The sequence below is a fragment of the Agrilus planipennis genome, unplaced genomic scaffold (genome assembly GCF_000699045.2).
Source record: "Agrilus planipennis isolate EAB-ADULT unplaced genomic scaffold, Apla_2.0 scaffold88, whole genome shotgun sequence".
In the NCBI taxonomy this organism is placed as follows: domain Eukaryota; kingdom Metazoa; phylum Arthropoda; class Insecta; order Coleoptera; family Buprestidae; genus Agrilus; species Agrilus planipennis.
In genome coordinates this window covers 558,546-576,203 of record NW_020438872.1, presented here as the reverse complement: position 1 = coordinate 576,203, position 17,658 = coordinate 558,546, and the positions used below count along the sequence as shown (strand labels likewise).

At 33.7% G+C, this 17,658-nt stretch overlaps 2 protein-coding genes across 4 annotated transcripts in view; one reads left to right on the top strand and one right to left on the bottom strand.

The window, feature by feature from the left end:
• Positions 1–290: 290 nt before the first annotated feature.
• The window catches only part of LOC108738214, an 87,291-nt gene continuing 69,923 nt past the window's right edge, over positions 291–17,658 (bottom strand). Inside the window, exons 6-8 of the mRNA XM_018471510.2 lie at positions 10,424–10,592; positions 9,045–9,190; positions 291–1,035 (exon numbers count right to left, since the gene is read on the bottom strand). Of these exons, the coding sequence (XP_018327012.2) occupies positions 932–1,035; positions 9,045–9,190; positions 10,424–10,592 (419 nt within the window). The 3' untranslated portion in view covers positions 291–931. The remainder of the gene's footprint in view (positions 1,036–9,044; positions 9,191–10,423; positions 10,593–17,658) is intronic.
• LOC108738206 (serine/arginine repetitive matrix protein 1-like) lies at positions 10,500–17,647 on the top strand. 3 transcript variants are annotated; one of them, XM_018471499.2, is made up of 19 exons: positions 10,500–12,356; positions 12,414–12,545; positions 12,613–12,747; positions 12,812–12,922; positions 13,052–13,114; positions 13,198–13,287; positions 13,373–13,441; positions 13,504–13,626; positions 13,684–13,842; positions 13,909–14,112; positions 15,477–15,536; positions 15,600–15,641; positions 15,701–15,772; positions 15,843–15,902; positions 15,969–16,037; positions 16,097–16,156; positions 16,217–16,282; positions 16,355–16,441; positions 16,766–17,647. In XM_018471499.2, exons 1-19 carry the CDS (start codon positions 12,320–12,322, stop codon positions 16,948–16,950), a joined length of 1,824 nt encoding a protein of 607 aa, XP_018327001.1. In that variant the 5' UTR covers positions 10,500–12,319; the 3' UTR covers positions 16,951–17,647. The 3 variants fall into 3 exon arrangements, with proteins under 3 accessions (XP_018327001.1, XP_018327000.1, XP_018327002.1); XM_018471498.2 differs by having other exon boundaries at positions 15,843–16,037; XM_018471500.2 differs by lacking the exons at positions 13,052–13,114; positions 13,198–13,287; positions 13,373–13,441; positions 13,504–13,626 and having other exon boundaries at positions 15,843–16,037.

Sequence of the window (17,658 nt, the reverse complement as noted above, 5' to 3'; positions counted from 1 at the left end):
TGTATATATATTTCATATTAGAAAGAGAACAGTGATAATATAGATATTATAAACATCTTTATAGCTTTGAAACATGTAAAAATAATTCGTTTAATGTTTAAAATATTGATACACATCTATAGATTATTTAAAACCAACAAATAAAATTTTTGTGAAAGTATTTTTTTTTTAATAAAAATTACCTACAAGAATATCACAATATCTTTTTCAGAAAGAACAGTATACATTGTAATATTTATTGTTATGCTTTTATACATACATACATCGAATAAGTATGTTATGTACGCACATACATCTAGCTTTTAATTGAATCAAAAAAAAAATTTTTTTTGATCACCGTCACTCACCGATCATTTAATTATTTATATCACCCACCTATTATCCTGTAAACATTCAAAAATTCTATTGTATGAATTAATTCGTCCATACTCCGTTAGATATTGTAATAGATACTACAATTTTATGCAGATGCTTTCGGAAAGATTTTGATTTTTCATTATCAGTTACATGAAAATTCTAATTGCAAGTAAATATTTCAATTTATAATACTTCAACCCGAAAGGCAGATGTTTGACCTGTGTGCAATTCCAACAGAAAATTGAATATTCCGCATCATAATTTGTTATTGTTATGACTTGGTCGAAAGATAATATTATTTTTAATAACTGCTTTACTATCGAGTTGATTTGGTCTTACAATTAGGTTGCTAATTCTGGTCAATAAAGAGAGAGGGCGTATACAGTGCCCCGCTTCTCTTTTTAAATTATTCACAAATCGCAGGGTACGAAACTTCAATTAATTTCGATTGAAAATTTTGACGATAAAATTGGAATTTTTCTTAAATATGATATGGTAAATTTTATATAAGAATTTATGCGTGAAAGAATGTGTCTAACCTTCTGTAATCGAGCCCTTTTTAGAAGTAATTTTGTCACCTTGAATATACCAAAAGAATACTGAACAATAATAGCCATCTAGATCCTAATTGCATAACGTTAGAGTTATTTCCATGGTGCACTGCAGCTGGTAACTCACCTGAAAGTTAAAAACTTAATTTAGTCGCAGAAATAATTAAAAATTAAAACAGTCCTTTCCTTGCGGCCCCTACAAAATGCCGTATAGTAAGATTATTGAGAGATCGTTTAGCGACTAATTACTCAACGACATACGTATACTTCGTTTACTTTCTGTAGCGATGCGACCTTCAGTTTGACCGACGCAGAGTAGAAAAGAACAGCACTAGGCCAGAAAAAGAAGGAGACAACTCTCGGCCAAACTCTTAACCGGTGAGGAGCGTATAATCCGTACAGTGCTGCACGGAAAAATTGACCATTTTATCCACTACAATTGCATTGCTCAAATGTGCTGTTATTGGTACCAATTACTACTGAAAATATCAACGAGATGTTTATTTATATTTGAAGACATATTAAAGGCTTTAACGATTGTTTTCGACTCGCACTACTATTCATGATTGAACAAAACTTTTGGCAGGTGCTGTATGAAAAAGTATGTTTAATGAACAAGAGTCGAGAGTATAATGAGCTTTTTTCTCCCTACCTACGATTTTGCCAGCGAGCATCCAAGACATTGGAAGAGGCACATCGCTACAGAAAGTAAATGAAGTATATTTGCATATGGGGCTCATGTTGACTTGTGCAGCATGTAAAGTTAGTTTCCCCTACTTAACTACTTACACTGATCGTGAAAGTGATAGCCTACATTTTACGGGCTTAGGTTTAGTCGATGACGTAAACACGGTTTGTTAATAATTTTACACTAAGTGCTTTACAATTATAACTTCTAGCAGTAACAAAACGCTGATTTTTATGATAAAATTGTTCTATTGCATTTGAATTTCACAATTAAGGTAGACCACCAAACATATATTTTGAATCAGTTCAATCACTTGTGAGATGTCCCAGTCTATTTTTGGTTTTCCCACAGGGATCTTTGTTTAAGGATAAAAAAAAAAGAAAAGTAAATTATAAATCATTTCTTGGAAACTGTGAAACCAAAAGGAGATTTTCTTATGTTGGTGTGTAAAAAGGATACTAGTTCTTGGCAACTCTGTTCATTTATCTAATCGGACCCTATTCTTATCTTTTGCGGCCCCGAAGATAAATATGTGGCAAACTAAAACAAATGTTGCCCGGAATTTCACCGGACGATTTAGAAACGTTAACTTTTCAACGTTCGATACAGTTCTTTTTTCTTTTTATATTAATTAAATGGAAGTGAATCGCACAAACGGCAATCAAACTAAAAAATATCGGATTTGTAGTGTAAAATTTTAATAAAAAATCGATAAAATCATTACCTTCTTTCTCTTCTAGATTTGTTTATAAAATTAAAATTAATTTCTTTTTTTAAGACCATGTATTTATTATAAACAATTGGAATTAACATTTTCGGAAAAGTCGCCGTAAAAGCGAGTTCTTAAATATAAAGTTACTTACAATTTCTTATACATACGAGTGCGACGTATAATGTAATGCGATAGGAGATATCGAAGTGCCCTATTTGAAACACGTATTGTACTAACGTCAGTCAACCTGTTAACTTTATAGAAAAGTCTTTTAGAAGCAACCAACAAAGACATGGTTATTTTATCGTGGAATGTTCTTTTAAATTTACGTCTCAGTTTTCTTGAACGACGACAACTTCTTTCAAGTAAATGTACTACTTATTACTAACATAAATGGCAACGATTCAAATAATTTTATATTTAGATGTAACAGAACGGATTAAAATAATAATTTATTCAATCTTACACTGTGCTCATCGTTGAGATTAATAGTTTATAGACACACCTTTTCAGTGTACGGAGAATTCGGGGAAAATATGGAAATTCATTGGAAACATTGTTCCTACAATTAATTTTGATATTTTTCAGGTTTTCTTGACCCTTGTTAAGATGACAAGAAAAGTTCTAGAACTGTAAAATGTTGCTTTCGAATATACTAAGCAGTTTGTTGTTATTAGTTAGTTGTTCATGGTATTGAAGTTCTGTTATAATGAACGCTTTCAAATTCAAAATAGCGTCTAAAAATAAAAATGACAGAAGCGGTGCAAAAAGAATTAATCCAAGAGGTCGATTTAATTAGCGAAGGTGCTAGTAAAAAGTTAGCCCTAATTTCAATCATCGATGTCTGCCGTTTTTATTCTGTTCCAATATTCCTTCTTTTTCCGGAACTACGCAAAAAGTAAAAGATTACATGGAAATAGCTCCAGACCTATTTTTGAAGTTGTTGTTAATCAACATAAAAGTTATAAGCAAAATTTAAAAATCCAAATGAGATCGTACAGCCTCGCTTTTGTAACAATATTTTTTTTGTCACAAACGGCGTCGTCTAGTCGTTCCTTACGGGAAAGGAATGAGCCGTGTAATAAAAAGGGGCCGTGTAAAATCCTTATATGGGACCCATTGTAAATTACAGCTATCTATCTGGATTTGTGCGAACTACTTGCTGTATTTATTGCAGCAAACAAAATGAAAAATTAAACCATTTCTTAAAACAGCTTGGCGCGTACATTCATACTTTTAGTATCTCTTCCATCATTTAAAACTGTCAAAATTACTACTAAACTTGTTTATTATTTATTAAAAAAAAAAGAAGACACAGACAATGTCATAATCAATCGTTTAAAATTAAATCAGCGGTTTTTAATTTAATTTACGTTTATATGGGGGTAGTTGTTCAAGGCAGAATCTGTAGAGCATCAGGACGCGTTCAGTGATGATACTGAAGAAAACTCATTTCCTTGTACCCAACGAAAGGATACAATAAGAGACCCCATTAAACTTATAACACAAGATAGCGCAAGGATGATTGCTTAGAAGACTTACAAAGTGTTATGCCTGAAGGTTTTTAAAGGAGAAAGGCAAGAAAGGATTTAACTTGATCAATACTTACAAATTAGTGTTATAGGTAATTCAGAATGGCATGAACCTTCAGGTGAGCGAGAGGCGGGGCTTATCGTGTTCATATTTAGTCTTTCTTTTTAATGCTACAGGCCCAGGTTGAAATATAGAAAATAATGGAAAGGCGAAAGCCAAAACTAAGGTGCATGTTATTCTAAACTACCTCTACTAGAGTAGAATTAATCCATTTGTAATCGCTCTATTTATCTAGACCAATATCGGTAGACATGTGAAATGAACAAAAGGTCGTGTCTGTGTCAGAAACGCGAAAGAATTTTCCGAACACTGCTATCATTTAACAGTTAGAATTTAATCATCTCTAGTATAAACATCGCTTACACACGCAAAGAAAAAGCCGCAAATGATGACACGTTAAGCGAGAAAATCAATTACCACAATCGGCTTTCTAATTATAACAAAACACGTTGAAATATCGGTCATAAATTAGTACAAAACTGTTTGAAATGTAATTGATTTAATTGCTTAATCTGTTTATAATATTAGCTGCGATGCTACCAGATACTAATATATACACAAATTAACTTTCGATATAAATAATTGCAGATATAATAAAACAATTATTTTTGGGGTTAGTTCTATACCCCTAGAAATTACATGACATACAATTTGGAATAATAAACAATTAATGATGGTCTCCCCTAGTTTTTCAGGATTTAACTTTTGTTAAAAATAATTTTGGTTCGTTTTGTTTTAGAAATTTCTAATAGGATGTGTTACACCAACCCTTTTCCAATTTTTACAGAAAGGCTGTAGGTACCTATAGAAAATGTTGAAAAGATTGTTTTGTAGTTTTTTTACGAATGGTATATCAGAAGAGAAATTTTAATATCTATAAAAATAATTATCTTTTTGTTGGTTAATGTTTAGAAGAGTGAATATTGTAATCGTTCGGGATTGGTGTAGAAAAGAGATAAATTTCGGGAAAGAATAAAAAATATATGCGGAAGCATGTGTTACAGAGGTTTTTGTTCGAGTCCATTGAGAATCTAACGCTATAGTGGCGTTACGCCTTCGAATTTATTTATCCACCCCATGCGAATATTTCCGGGTTTCGTCTTTCATAGAATTCAGAACAAGGTTTGTCTTTCTCAAGAGGTGAATTTATCCCCATGGGATATTAGCTCCACTCCTTCAGCTGACAGTTACTTTCAAAAATATTTCCGAACGTCTTGATTTGCAAATTTGCGCATTTCAACCTTTCAACCACGGATAGATATCAATTTAATTTACTTACTTATCATCAAAAGGACTATTTGTAAATCGGTCATTTCGAAAATTGTTACATTGCGTTATTAATCTATCTTACGATTAAACAAGAAAAAAATTAATATCGAATGATATACGATTTTTGGAGGCATGCTGTTGTCACAGCCTTATTGTGTCCCAATTTTTGTTTCTGTTTCATTTGATTAATTACTCTTTATTTTTATACGAAAACTTCCCGAATACACGGCTGGTTCGCCGTTTTAACATTGTTGGTCCATTCAGGTTGTAAACTATGCCTTGTGGCATTTGTTTCCATTTAATACTCCACACACAACACCAACTTTTCGGCGATGCTCTGTTTTCTTTTACAAAACTCTAACCAGCCACTCTTACACAAAATCCTGAAAGCCAGAATACCTGCATAATTATATCATAATGCTCTAATCTCAAATCCCGTTACTACCCAAAAAGTTTTATACTTACTAAAAACATTACATTACAATAAATTTAAATATTATATTAGGATGGAAGAAGGACTAGATATATACGATATATAAAACACAGAATAGCTAAAATATAGATAAAAAAAAGTTTAAGAATGAGCAGGTATTAGAAATAGTATTAGGATAACAGAGGCGATAAGGAAATAGGTTCGTAGAACAACTTCTCAGACATGAACGGCTAGTTACAGGCACATTAGGAGATACAGGAATTAAGAGGGGTAGAGGTAGATCTAAACTAGCCTGCTCGAGTTTTCAAGAAGACGTGTCCAACCAATCTCTGGACTGATGAAAACCCGGCGCATTCAGCATATTTTTCATTTCAAGTTTTAAATTAAATATGGTATTAGTACCTGCGAGTAAGCAAAATTCGAATGTCGAAGAAGGTAGGTTCTTATAAGTATAAATAGGAATGTTTAAAAAGAAATGGGAAAGCAAGGAATCTTTTGAAAGTTTATTTTTATATTACTTCCTGATACGCTACAGGATAACGATCGAATAAAAATACTCCTTTCAAATGATAGAGAAAAGGTGATTAGTAAACTAAGCAGATAATTTTTCTCTCCCAGTCCGGAAAGAAGAAAAAGCTCCATTTCAACATTCGTCTCTTTACTGATTCCAGTTTTTCAAATAAAACTGCCTTTCTTAAAATTCAGCACTGCGGTAAAACTTGGAAAACTTTAATTGCTTTTTGTGTACCACAAAATATGAATAAGGTACATAAAATATTTCTTGGGTAGGTAGGTACATACACATACATGTACAAGTAGGTGTTATTTTCTCTTTAAAAATTTATGTTCTACTTGACGAGATTCTTTTTAAATATGTGATTTTAGGTTATCCTTTCCTGTCTTCGTGTATCCTACCATTACATTTCATTACCCCAATACACTAACAGAGGCCTTTAACGGTCATAATCGATGGTAGAATTATGTTTTGGCCCGATAGATCTTAGATGTTTCGTTTGCGAGTCACTGTCGATATTTCGAGGTATAATCTTCGCTCACACTGTCAATATAGTTATTTCGGAAGATGTCAGCCGCAGTTGCCGACGAAAGGTCTTAACCTTGACTCAGATTGGACATGGCTCCGCTCAGTATTTTAGGCCAAGACCCCTAAGTCTGTAGTCCAAATGAACCGATAGGTCCAGACCTTTTGTCTGCAACTAACGTCTGTATTGGTGTTACTCTGGCAATGTGGGCGACTGATTGCGAGTCACTGTCGATATTTCGAGGTATAATCTTCGCCCACACTGTCAATGTAGTTACTTCTGAAGATGTCAGCCGCAGTGGCCGACGAGAAGTCTTAACCTTGACTCAGATTGGACATGGCTCCTCTCAGTACTTTAGGCCAGGAACCCATAAGTCTGTAGTCTAAATGAACCGATAGGTCGAGACCCTTCGTCTGCAGCTAACATCTGCACTGGTATTTCTCTGGCAATGTGGGCGATTGATGCGAGTCACTGCCGATATTTCGAGGTATAATCTTCGCCCACACTGTCAATGTAGTTACTTCTGAAGATGTCAACCGCAGTGGCCGATGAAAGGTTTTAACCTAGACTCAGATTGGACATGGCTCCGCTCAGTATTTTAGGCCAAGACCCCTAAGTCTGTAGTCCAAATGAACCGATAGGTCCAGACCTTTCGTCTGCAGCTAACGTCTGCACTGGTATTACTCTGGCAATGTGGGCAATTGATTGCGAGTCACTGCCGATATTTCGAGGTATAGCCTTCGCCCACACTGTCAATGTAGTTACTTGTGAAGATGTCAGTCGCAGTTGCCGATAAAACGTCTTAACCTTAATTCAGTTTGGGCATGATTCCTTTTAATATTTTAGGCCTTGAGCCCATAAGTACGTATGTTGTATTGTGATAATTGTTTTTAACCGATTTGTAGTAATTAATCAAGTTTTTGGGATAAACAAGGTTTAGTAAAACCGCTTCATGCAAATGTTTTGATACAATACAGTGAGACAACAATAGGCATTTCTCCCCTTAGCGACCGAAAACGTAACAGATGACAAACAACAATGAAACGTAGAACTACATGCAGCATATTCAAATGGTATTCAACAACAGAAAAGCTCTTCTACTTCTCGCATCTCTAGTAGGCAAAATTCACAAATCTTACAATGACTTTGTAATGAACTAGTTCGGTTGTTACTGTTCGCAAATCTTATCGTTAGTATTACGAAAACTTTTAACGAATTGTCCTAAATATTCCAACATCTTGTCTATTCATGTTTTAACAACGTTAGAGAAGCTTAATAAATACGTTCGCCTTTTCTGTTTTATGTTAGGGTTCTTTACGTCAAAAGGAAAAGCGGAACCCTTACAAATTCATTCGCGACACACTTTCTCGGAAAATTTTTGACGTAGACACATCCAATTTGGCACAGCAATACATCATTACCAACAAAAATATACACTATCGGAGAATTAATAACCTACTATAGGAATTTTCTATTATATTCAATCATCAAATGGCGGAAAAGTTAAGAGTTTTGCCGATGACATTTTCAAAAAAATAAAAATCCCGACAAACTAATGTGTAATATCTGTGTATGTTCGGTTTTGCCATACTTGTATAACAAATGTATATAAAATATTCAAACAAATATGAAACCGTTACATTACAAAAAGGGTATAGGGTTTCTAGAATCTAAAGTTTACAATATCGTTACTTAGTAAATAAATCAATAAACCCCAGCTTCCCAAATGTGCATTCAATTAGTTAAGATTCGAGGAGTGAAACACAGCGGTCATTTTGATTAATAATTTGACGTCGGCCATGTAAATCATATTATGCTAGATCAATTTTAGCCTTTGGGATAGGGCGTATATCAAAATAATTAGACAACGCATTGTAACAAATTACTTTACACATTGATTGTGAAATGAAGATTTATTTTAAACATTGCGGCGCCATATGTACACACTCGCACCTACATATATGCCTATAGCAAATAAATTTTATGATATTGTAATAACTTCTTTTTCTTTGTTTCAGGTAAGTGAAGTAAATCTTCTAGAACCTGTGCGACTCGAAATGGTAAGCAAGATATTTATTACAATGTAAGAAAAGCCGAAATTTATGAACTTTACCATCGCTAAAAGTCATACCTGTCGCTCGTTTTAAGTACAAAGTTGGCACAATATCCATGCAATATGTTAGACAATAAATCGCTGGCGATACAGTAGTGGTTACTGTAAAATATTATTGAGAGATTTCTTTTACGTCATCGACTTTATAAGGGATTCAAATACACTGCTACATACAAAAGGGTGTCACACGCTGTAGTTCTCTGTATTTTGCTACTGCCTTGTGTGAAGGGATTATTCTTAACTTTTACATTCTGCTATATATACTACTGATATATGTTTTAAACTTACCATTAAGAACATGAACCATAACACTGGCTGATGTAACAGTTCCTATTGAGCATGAATAATTTCCAGAATGATGTTTTTCTAGCGGTTCAATAGTCAAACTGGAATACACGGACTCATTAGTCTGAGTATCGTTGGTATTATTGGTACTGTAACAAAGAAGTAGAAGGAAATAATAAAATTGATCATATATTTTGAAAATTTGGATTTAAGCGGCTTGATATATTCGACCTATTAACGAATTAAATTTACGTAAATGAAACTAGAGTAACTTGTGCATTTAGTAGCAGCTGCTGTTACTACTTTTCATTCATTAATTTTTAACGTAATTAAAATCAGGTAATTTTATTAATTAATTCATCAGAAACACATTAACGTTCCTTATAAATGAAGCTTCCCTTTGGTGATATTGGAATTAATAGTAGAAGCGATAAATTAAATTCCTGTTGTAAACTGTGGTTGTTCAGTAATAGAGGAATGTTACTGAAATTGCTTACATATTAATGAATTTATGCATGAAAAAACAAGTCCTGAGAGAGAATCCAATAAAGTGCTTAGATTAGTTCTTGTACACCAAGCTAAAGACAAATTGGACTTCGCAACGTAGTTTAACTAAATGTAAATGGAAAACTTGAAAAGTTACTTAAATCCATTTGGTCTATTTTCCAGTTTCTAAGACACCATGAACTACTCCAGAAAAATTGATTTAGTTTCAAAATTATTTTATCATCCGACTAAAATAATTTTTTGTCTTAAGATGTACCTAATGAATATTTTGAAGGTTATTGTTGAACTATCGGAACACTTAAAATTAATTGTAATACAATTTATACACTTTTTGGAGTCAAAATAGTTAAGTAGATAGATAGACTTTTCGGCACTTTGAATTTTTAGTAGGTAAAGTTAATTTAAAAATTAATTCACTAATGCATTGGATGGGCTTTTTTGTTCTATTTATGGTAATAAATTTCCTTTAGAAAACTCGAGGCATCAAGCTAGGCATCATCTTCATATTTTGAAGTAATTGTTTTAAATTGATTGTTATTAAGAGCAGATTAAGTTTTTTATCGAAATAATTAGACGTAGATCACTTATTTGATTACATCAGCACGCCATAGGTTGAGCAAATAAATTACCGACTAAACTGAAGATGCTTCATATAGCTAAGCATGTTTGTATCACGTCGAGTTGCTAAACTATTTAATTGTATTCGGTCGTTTAACAACAAGTCTGTATTGTGGTTTCTTATTTTATTTGTTTCTGTTGTTCAAATTTAAACCCTTTTCTGTAACGTTCAACCGAACATTGTAAAGCATAGCGATACAATTTCAAATAACAATTTGTTATTTATTTAAAAGAATTGAACCGTAATAATTTCTTACCTTATTCCATTTGTGAGTATTTTCTCTACATGCCTCCAAAATATTGGTTGACTCTCGCCTGGACCGCCGACCTGGGATGCAATACATGTCAATTCGAGTGCACTTCCTGCTTTATAATAACGTTCGGATACTTCCCTTTTTGATTCATCCACTATCGATATTTCCGGAGCTGAAAAATTTATTAAAAATGACTTTAACAAAGAAAATGTTATCCTTATTACGGCAGCTTCTGAAGCTGTACATCAAACTTAATACCTATTACTGTCATTTCAAATGCCCTTATTAAAAAGACTTTTCAAAGATGAAAACAAAAAACTACGTCTATCAGGACTCCTTCTTGGAATTTATTATGATAGTTACATTACAGTTCGCTAAAATCTTTCTAAAATAATTTTATCTGACGGAGTTAGTGTACAGCACATCACAATAGAATCTTTGATGTTTTAATGGTACAATAGTTGTGAAAAGACATAATTTATTAAATTATGTAGTAGAATATATAACTAGAACGCTTAGTTCACTACTTTTAGATCTGGAACTGGAATTTGTAGCGCTACAAAGAGTTTTCAGGATTTTCTATTACAATTACAAATCTAAAATTTTGTCCAAATTTCTATTACGTTAAAATTACACGCTAACTTGCACTTGCAGTTGTAACAATTTTGCAAAATCTAACACAAAAGAATGATTTCGTTCTGTTTTGGTGTTTTTTTCTGTGGTACACTGATGGTAAGATTTTGAGATACGTCCTGGAACGTCGGCGGTCCCATATATCAAACTAAAAGACGCATTACAAGGAAACAGCTGTGAATGATGTATGAATACATTCACTAGCACTTAGTACTAATTGAAGGTAATAAAGGAAAACCGCCTTTGTATCCGTGGCTTAACGAGGAAGCTTAAAAATTTATATTGTTTACCTTTACCACATTTCCTTCGGCAATAATGACCATCCTAACTGCTATAGAGTTAGGTATCTATTAAAATCTTAAATCTCTGTAGAAATTAAATAGAGTGTGTCTAAAGCCCTTTGCTCTGCTCGAATAAAATTAAATCAATGACAACTCTTCGACAAATATGTCGGAATGTGAATTCTTACTGGATTCCTATTCTGAGAAAATGCTTCTGAAAATCTATATTACACGAGATGCCAGCTTCACGTCTTTATCTAACTGCCGTTGGTTAAACCTTCACAATATTTAAAATACATTGTCATTTATCATTGTGGGACAAATTGAGACGTGAAATAATAACAAGAAAATATGAACATTTACAACACTAATTCAGTTTTTTCAGGGAAATTAAATTTATCTTAAAAATATTGAATACATATACCTAATAATGATTGTAATACCTAGGTACTTAGGTATTTTCTTGTCTTATGCCTACAAATTTCATTTATGTTTTAAAAAGTGCATTATTTTTATTAGTAATAAATAATTATTTTACGAATATAATAGTAATCAGATAGTTGATTACATTAAAAATTAATAGTCTGTTTTACTGTGTTATTAAACATTGGTATTACCTATTAAATAAGCGGGGCCTAACTGGCTTTCTAAGAACATACATGTACACACGTATAAATACGCACACGCACATCTTTGTGTTTCGCTATGGAATATTGATGTACTTACATTATGCTTTTTTACTTCTTTTCTTGGTAAATGTCGAATTCCAGTGCATTTTCCAAGTATTTATCGACATGTTTTACTTACGGGGGCAAAAGCTGGGCTATTTCGTCAGTAGCACATTTGAATTCGGCGGTTAACATTGTTGTTGGGCTCGTTTGTTTTTTAGCGCCATATTGGCTTGTTGTTTAGGGAAGAAGAGCTGTTTGTAGTTTAAAAAAGTTCGTTAAAGCTGTGCCACGTAATTGTGTAATAAGAGGACAAGATGGAACCGGAAAATTCAGACAGCAGCAAATCAAATTGTAAGTAAATAGTAATATATAAATACCGATTTGTCTATAATATTATGTATTTGTTAGCCGAAGAGAATTGTATCGTTATTTCTTCTGATTCGGAACAAGAATTTGTCATGCCCGAACTGATTGAGATTGAGAGTTTATCTCCACCTCGCCCAGAACCGCGTAACATCAACGATTATGAGAGAACAGCAGGTTTGCTAACGGCTTGGCTATTCATTTTCTAAAATTTTAGTTGGAAATTTTTGTTTGCATCTTGTAGGACTGTTTGGGTCTCAGATGCTGTATAAAACGATAAGTCCGTACGATAATCCGCAGCCTTCTACAAGTGGTAACACATCCACTTTCGCGTCAACAAATTTTCCTGGGTCTGATTTTTCTGAACAAATTGTTACAGGTAATTTTTTTACCTATTAAGTGTTTCGTTTGCTTAAATTACACTTCGTTTTATTTTTGTTCAGCTGGCAGAAGAAATCGATTGATTCCTCCCAGCCAACAGTTGGTGTTTGGCTTCCCTACCACCACCGGAACACCCAGCGATAACATCAGGCAATTCCAATGGGCAAATTTTGGTATGTTTATTACTTACATATAACCAAATGTGTAACTTTTGGAGGCCATGACACCCCTTTACACATCATGTCATTTAATATTATGCATTTTTCTTATTCTTTACAACTGACTTATAATAAAATTTATAGATTGTAACTACCCCATGTACATGCCTGAACATGAAGTATCAGATTTACATTTTTGCGAACAGGGTAAAATATTTTTGTTCTTGACTTATTTTATTGGTTTTAATTAATATTAATTATTGGTTAAAATTAAACGTTTATGCATCTAGGTAATGATAATTCTGACAGTCGAAATGATTCTGATTCCGATCTACACTATCGGCGTCCAGTAGACACTGACCCTCCTAGTAGCGAAATCGGTAAAAAAGGTTCATTATTTTATTAGATAATTAGCTAGGTATAGGTAGGTACATATTTTTGACACAATTGTTTAATTATTCCCAGACAACGATCCCAATAATATTGAAAATTATGGTGGCACACTTCGGTATCCAATCCCTAAATTCCGAAGTGGTAAATTAACGATAGTTTTCTCTTAATGTCAAAAAAATCTAATATATCTACAAACTTCTTAGGCACTGTTTACCGCTATGCCCCTGTTATCGATACGTTGCTCAAAAACGATCCCGATTATAACTTTGATGAACCCTATTTCGAAAACCAAAGTTCACCATTACAATTTCCCAATACAGAAGAGGGTAAATAGTTGCTTTCTATACGATATTAATTCCTATAAATAATTATGTTGTCTTAAGGGAACAATAATGCAATCGAATCTGAAATTGTGGAGGAACCAATCGATTCTGACTCATCGGGTAACAATTTCACACCGCAAACCGCTAATGTCGAATCAGGTAACGGCATTCCTGATAACATAGATGAGCCTTCAGAATCACCTATTCCTGATAATATAGGTAAAAGACGATCGTCTTGCACAAATGCTTATAATAAAATTTCAATGCGGTGTTGTTGACATTTAGGTGAAGATTCTGAAGCTGAAAGTGAGAGTCCACCACGAAGGAGGCATTCCAATTTAGATCTCACTATTTACGCGATTACTCGACAAATATCAATTCAACATGTTCATGTGATAAATATCAATCAGCCATCACGCAATGACGCTAGAGATTCTTCTTCCTCAGACGAAGAGCATTTTACCCCCCCACCACCTAATTCAGAATCGGGTAAAATATAAATTATAGGGTTGTTCGGAAAGTCATTTCGTTTTTTTTTTGGGGAAATGAAAGACAGTTTTCGTATAATAAACAAATACTTTATTAAATTATATATTGACCGTTCTGGTCCAACACCTTTTGCCATCTTTCTGGTAGTAGCATAATTCCACGCTCATAAAATTTTTGGTCTTTGCTGGCAAAAACCTGATCTAGGAGGTTTTTGACCTCCTCATTTGAGGTGAAGGTTTTACCGTCTAAAAAATTTTGGAGTGACCGGAACAAATAATAATCCGATGGTGCCAGGTCTGGAGAATATGGTGGGTGTAGCATTGTATCCCATTCAAGCTGTAAAAGCTTTTGGCGAGTGGCCAAACTTGTGTGAGGTCTCGCGTTGTCTTGGTGAAACACTACACCTTTCCTGTTGATTAGTTCTGACCTTTTCTGTTGAAGTCCATCATTCAGTTTGTCCAGCTGATGACAGTAGACTTCCGAATTAATCGTTGTGTTATCCGGTAAAAGCTCAAAAAAAAAAACGATTCCTTTAAAATCCCACCAAACAGACAGCATCACCTTTTTTTGGTGAATATCGGCTTTGGAAATGGTTTGAGCCGCTTCATCTTTTTTGCTCCATGACCTCTTGCGTTTGACGTTGTTGTATACAACCCATTTTTCGTCCCCAGTGATGATACGCTTCAAAAACGGATCATTTTCGTGACGTTTGAGAAGCAAATCGCAGACGTCAATGCGGCGACACAGATTTCTCTCTGGGAGAACATGGGGAACCCATACATCGAGCTTCGAGGATAATCCCAGGCCTTTCAAGTGGTCATAAACTGTTGAATTTGATAAATTTAACCTCAATCCGATCTCACGTGTTGTTATTCGCCGGTTCACATCAACTAGTGCCTTTATCGCATCTTTATCAGCTTCAACCGGCCTTCCCGAACGTGGTGCATCTTCGACATCAAAATTGCCGGATCGAAATTTAGCGAACCAGTTCTGGCACTGGCGTACTGTCAACACACCTTCTCCATACACATCAGTCAATTTCTTTCTGGCTTGAACAGCATTTTTACCCTTTCTGTAGTAAAACAGTAAGATATGTCGAAAATGCTGCTTATCGCTCTCCATATTTAAAAGGGTACCAACCAAAATCTACTGCGTAGAATTAATTGGAATTTTTCACACACAAGCCTTGCTATATGAGCTCTCAAAGCATATAAAAATTATACGGCTTAAATGTGAAGTTGGGTGCAAAAGAATACAATTAAATCCTCTATCGGGAAAAAACGAAATGACTTTCCGAACAACCCTATACTTGCTTGTTCTTTCCATTGGATCGCTTTTCAATAATGAAATGTTATTGTGTTAAGGTGATGCTGTAGCTCCTGTAAACGGTGTTGATTCTCAGAGACCGCAGTCTCGTAACTCCGGTAAAATTTCATCGATACTTTGATCTTTCTGTAGAATATATTCTACTAATTAAAATTTTGTAGGTGGCGGTAACTCTAGAAGACAACGCCAAAATTCTTTGTTGGGTAAAAATATTCTTATTTTCTTTGAAAACAAATCTCCTAAAATTTTTTGTAATTTTAAGGTAACGTAGTAACTGATGGTTCAGATACTACAAGTAACTATTCTGCCTCGGAACCTCCTAATTCTCAGTCGGGTAATAAAAAATATTCTATCTCCTTTTGCAAGAAATATTGTTTTAAATTGTTTTTTTTTGCTGTTTTAAGGTGACGAATCTGTCGCCTCTGAAACCGAAATCGCATCTTGGAGTAATAATTCGGTGCAGGGTAAAAAATTATCTGTTTTATCGTTACTCGTACGGTCTGTACTGAAATTAATTAAATTCTTCGTAGGTAACAATAACGAGGATTCTCGTTCACCAAGCGAAAGATCGCTGCGTCAGTCTTCTGACGAACAATCGGGTAAAACCTTATCTTTCTTCTGGTCAAATTTAAATGTTACCATTCTGTTTAATTTTAAGGTAATGAGTCTGGTATAGAATCTTCTAATAATAATCTATCGTTTTCCCAGTTCGAAAAGGGTAAAAACTTATTTCTCATTACTTAAAAAATACTGTCTTTAAAACTTATTGCATTCGTAGGTGTGCATACTCCTTATTCACCAGACGATCCTATGGTTCCATCACAATCCTCTAATTCGGATTCTGGTAAAACTTTAAACTTAAACCTTTTTTTTTTATCAAATAAAATGTCGGCAATCATTTTTAATTAATCTTAAGGTGGCAACTCCACAAGCTCGTTAACGGTTGATGAAAGCGCATCCTCCAGCGGCAACTCGAGACCTCGATCTTCTAATTTGCAAGCGGGTAAATTATTTATTTACTTCTTTTCACTGTCATCTTCATACTAAAAAAGTCTTTACATACTTCGCAGTTTAATCTCTTTATTGTGGAGACAGGTAATACATTTTCTTACCCTTTTTGTGTAGCTTGTGTCTTTTCTGACGATGTAAAATTGAGAGTTTATCTCAAATATCGATAATTATTTATGTATCAATCAGTTCTTCTTCTGCATCAAAAGATTTGTTCATCTACAATGGCAGCGCTCCTTTGTAACTAACACTGTTACCTTACTAACTACCCTACGTTATCCCGCTTCATAAAATACATCAAATTCTTTGATACCTTTAGACCTTTACCCAAGACAATTCCTTGCTGGGCCAAGTCAGCCTGTTGCAGGACCAAGTCGCCCAAGACAACGTCAACTGCGTTCTACATCCAAAGGAACAAATTCTGCTAGGAACACTGCTGCAGAAACCAACAAGGAAAATGATACCGCAAAAGTTCCTCCGAAAAAGAAACGTAGAACTGAATAGGAAGGTCTACAAGCCTACATTTTCATTGATTTTTTTAAAATTGTTCTTAAATTTAATGATTTAATTACTCTAAGATTTACGTTTTTATAGTTGTCCTAATTAAAATTATAGTAGTTACTCAGTTACTCATGTATAACTAAGATTAATTGTATCAGTTACTCGCTGTAATTCTTTGAAAATATGTTCGTTAAGGTCAAATAGTTACCGTACATGTGATAATAGTCAATTTGAAACCTCTTTGTGATAATAATTACTTACTCCGTAACTCATATCTTCAAAATTAGATTAATTTTATCAGTTACTCGCTGTAATTCTTTAAAAATATGTTCGTTAAGGTCAAACAGTTACCATACATGTGATAAATAGTCAATTTGAAACATCTTTGTGATAATAATTACTTACTCCGTAACTCATATCTTGAAGATTAGATTAATTTTATCACTTACTCACTGTAATTCTTTAAAAATATGTTCGTTAAGGTCAAACAATTACCATACATGTGATAATAGTCAATTTGAAACATCTTTGTGATAATAATTACTTACTCCGTAACTCATATCTTCAAGATTAGATTAATTTTATCACTTACTCACTGTAATTCTTTAAAAATATGTTCGTTAAGGTCAAACAATTACCATACATGTGATAATAGTCAATTTGAAACATCTTTGTGATAATAATTACTTACTCCGTAACTCATATCTTCAA

Excerpts from the sequence above, each read along its gene's own strand:
- LOC108738206 (XM_018471498.2), top strand. The coding sequence starts at position 12,320 with ATGGAACCGGAAAATTCAGACAGCAGCAAATCAAATT. Across the intron at positions 13,442-13,503 it reads AATCCCTAAATTCCGAAGTG|GCACTGTTTACCGCTATGCC; the intron begins GTAAATTAACGA and ends CAAACTTCTTAG. Across the intron at positions 16,157-16,216 it reads GTTTTCCCAGTTCGAAAAGG|GTGTGCATACTCCTTATTCA; the intron begins GTAAAAACTTAT and ends TTGCATTCGTAG.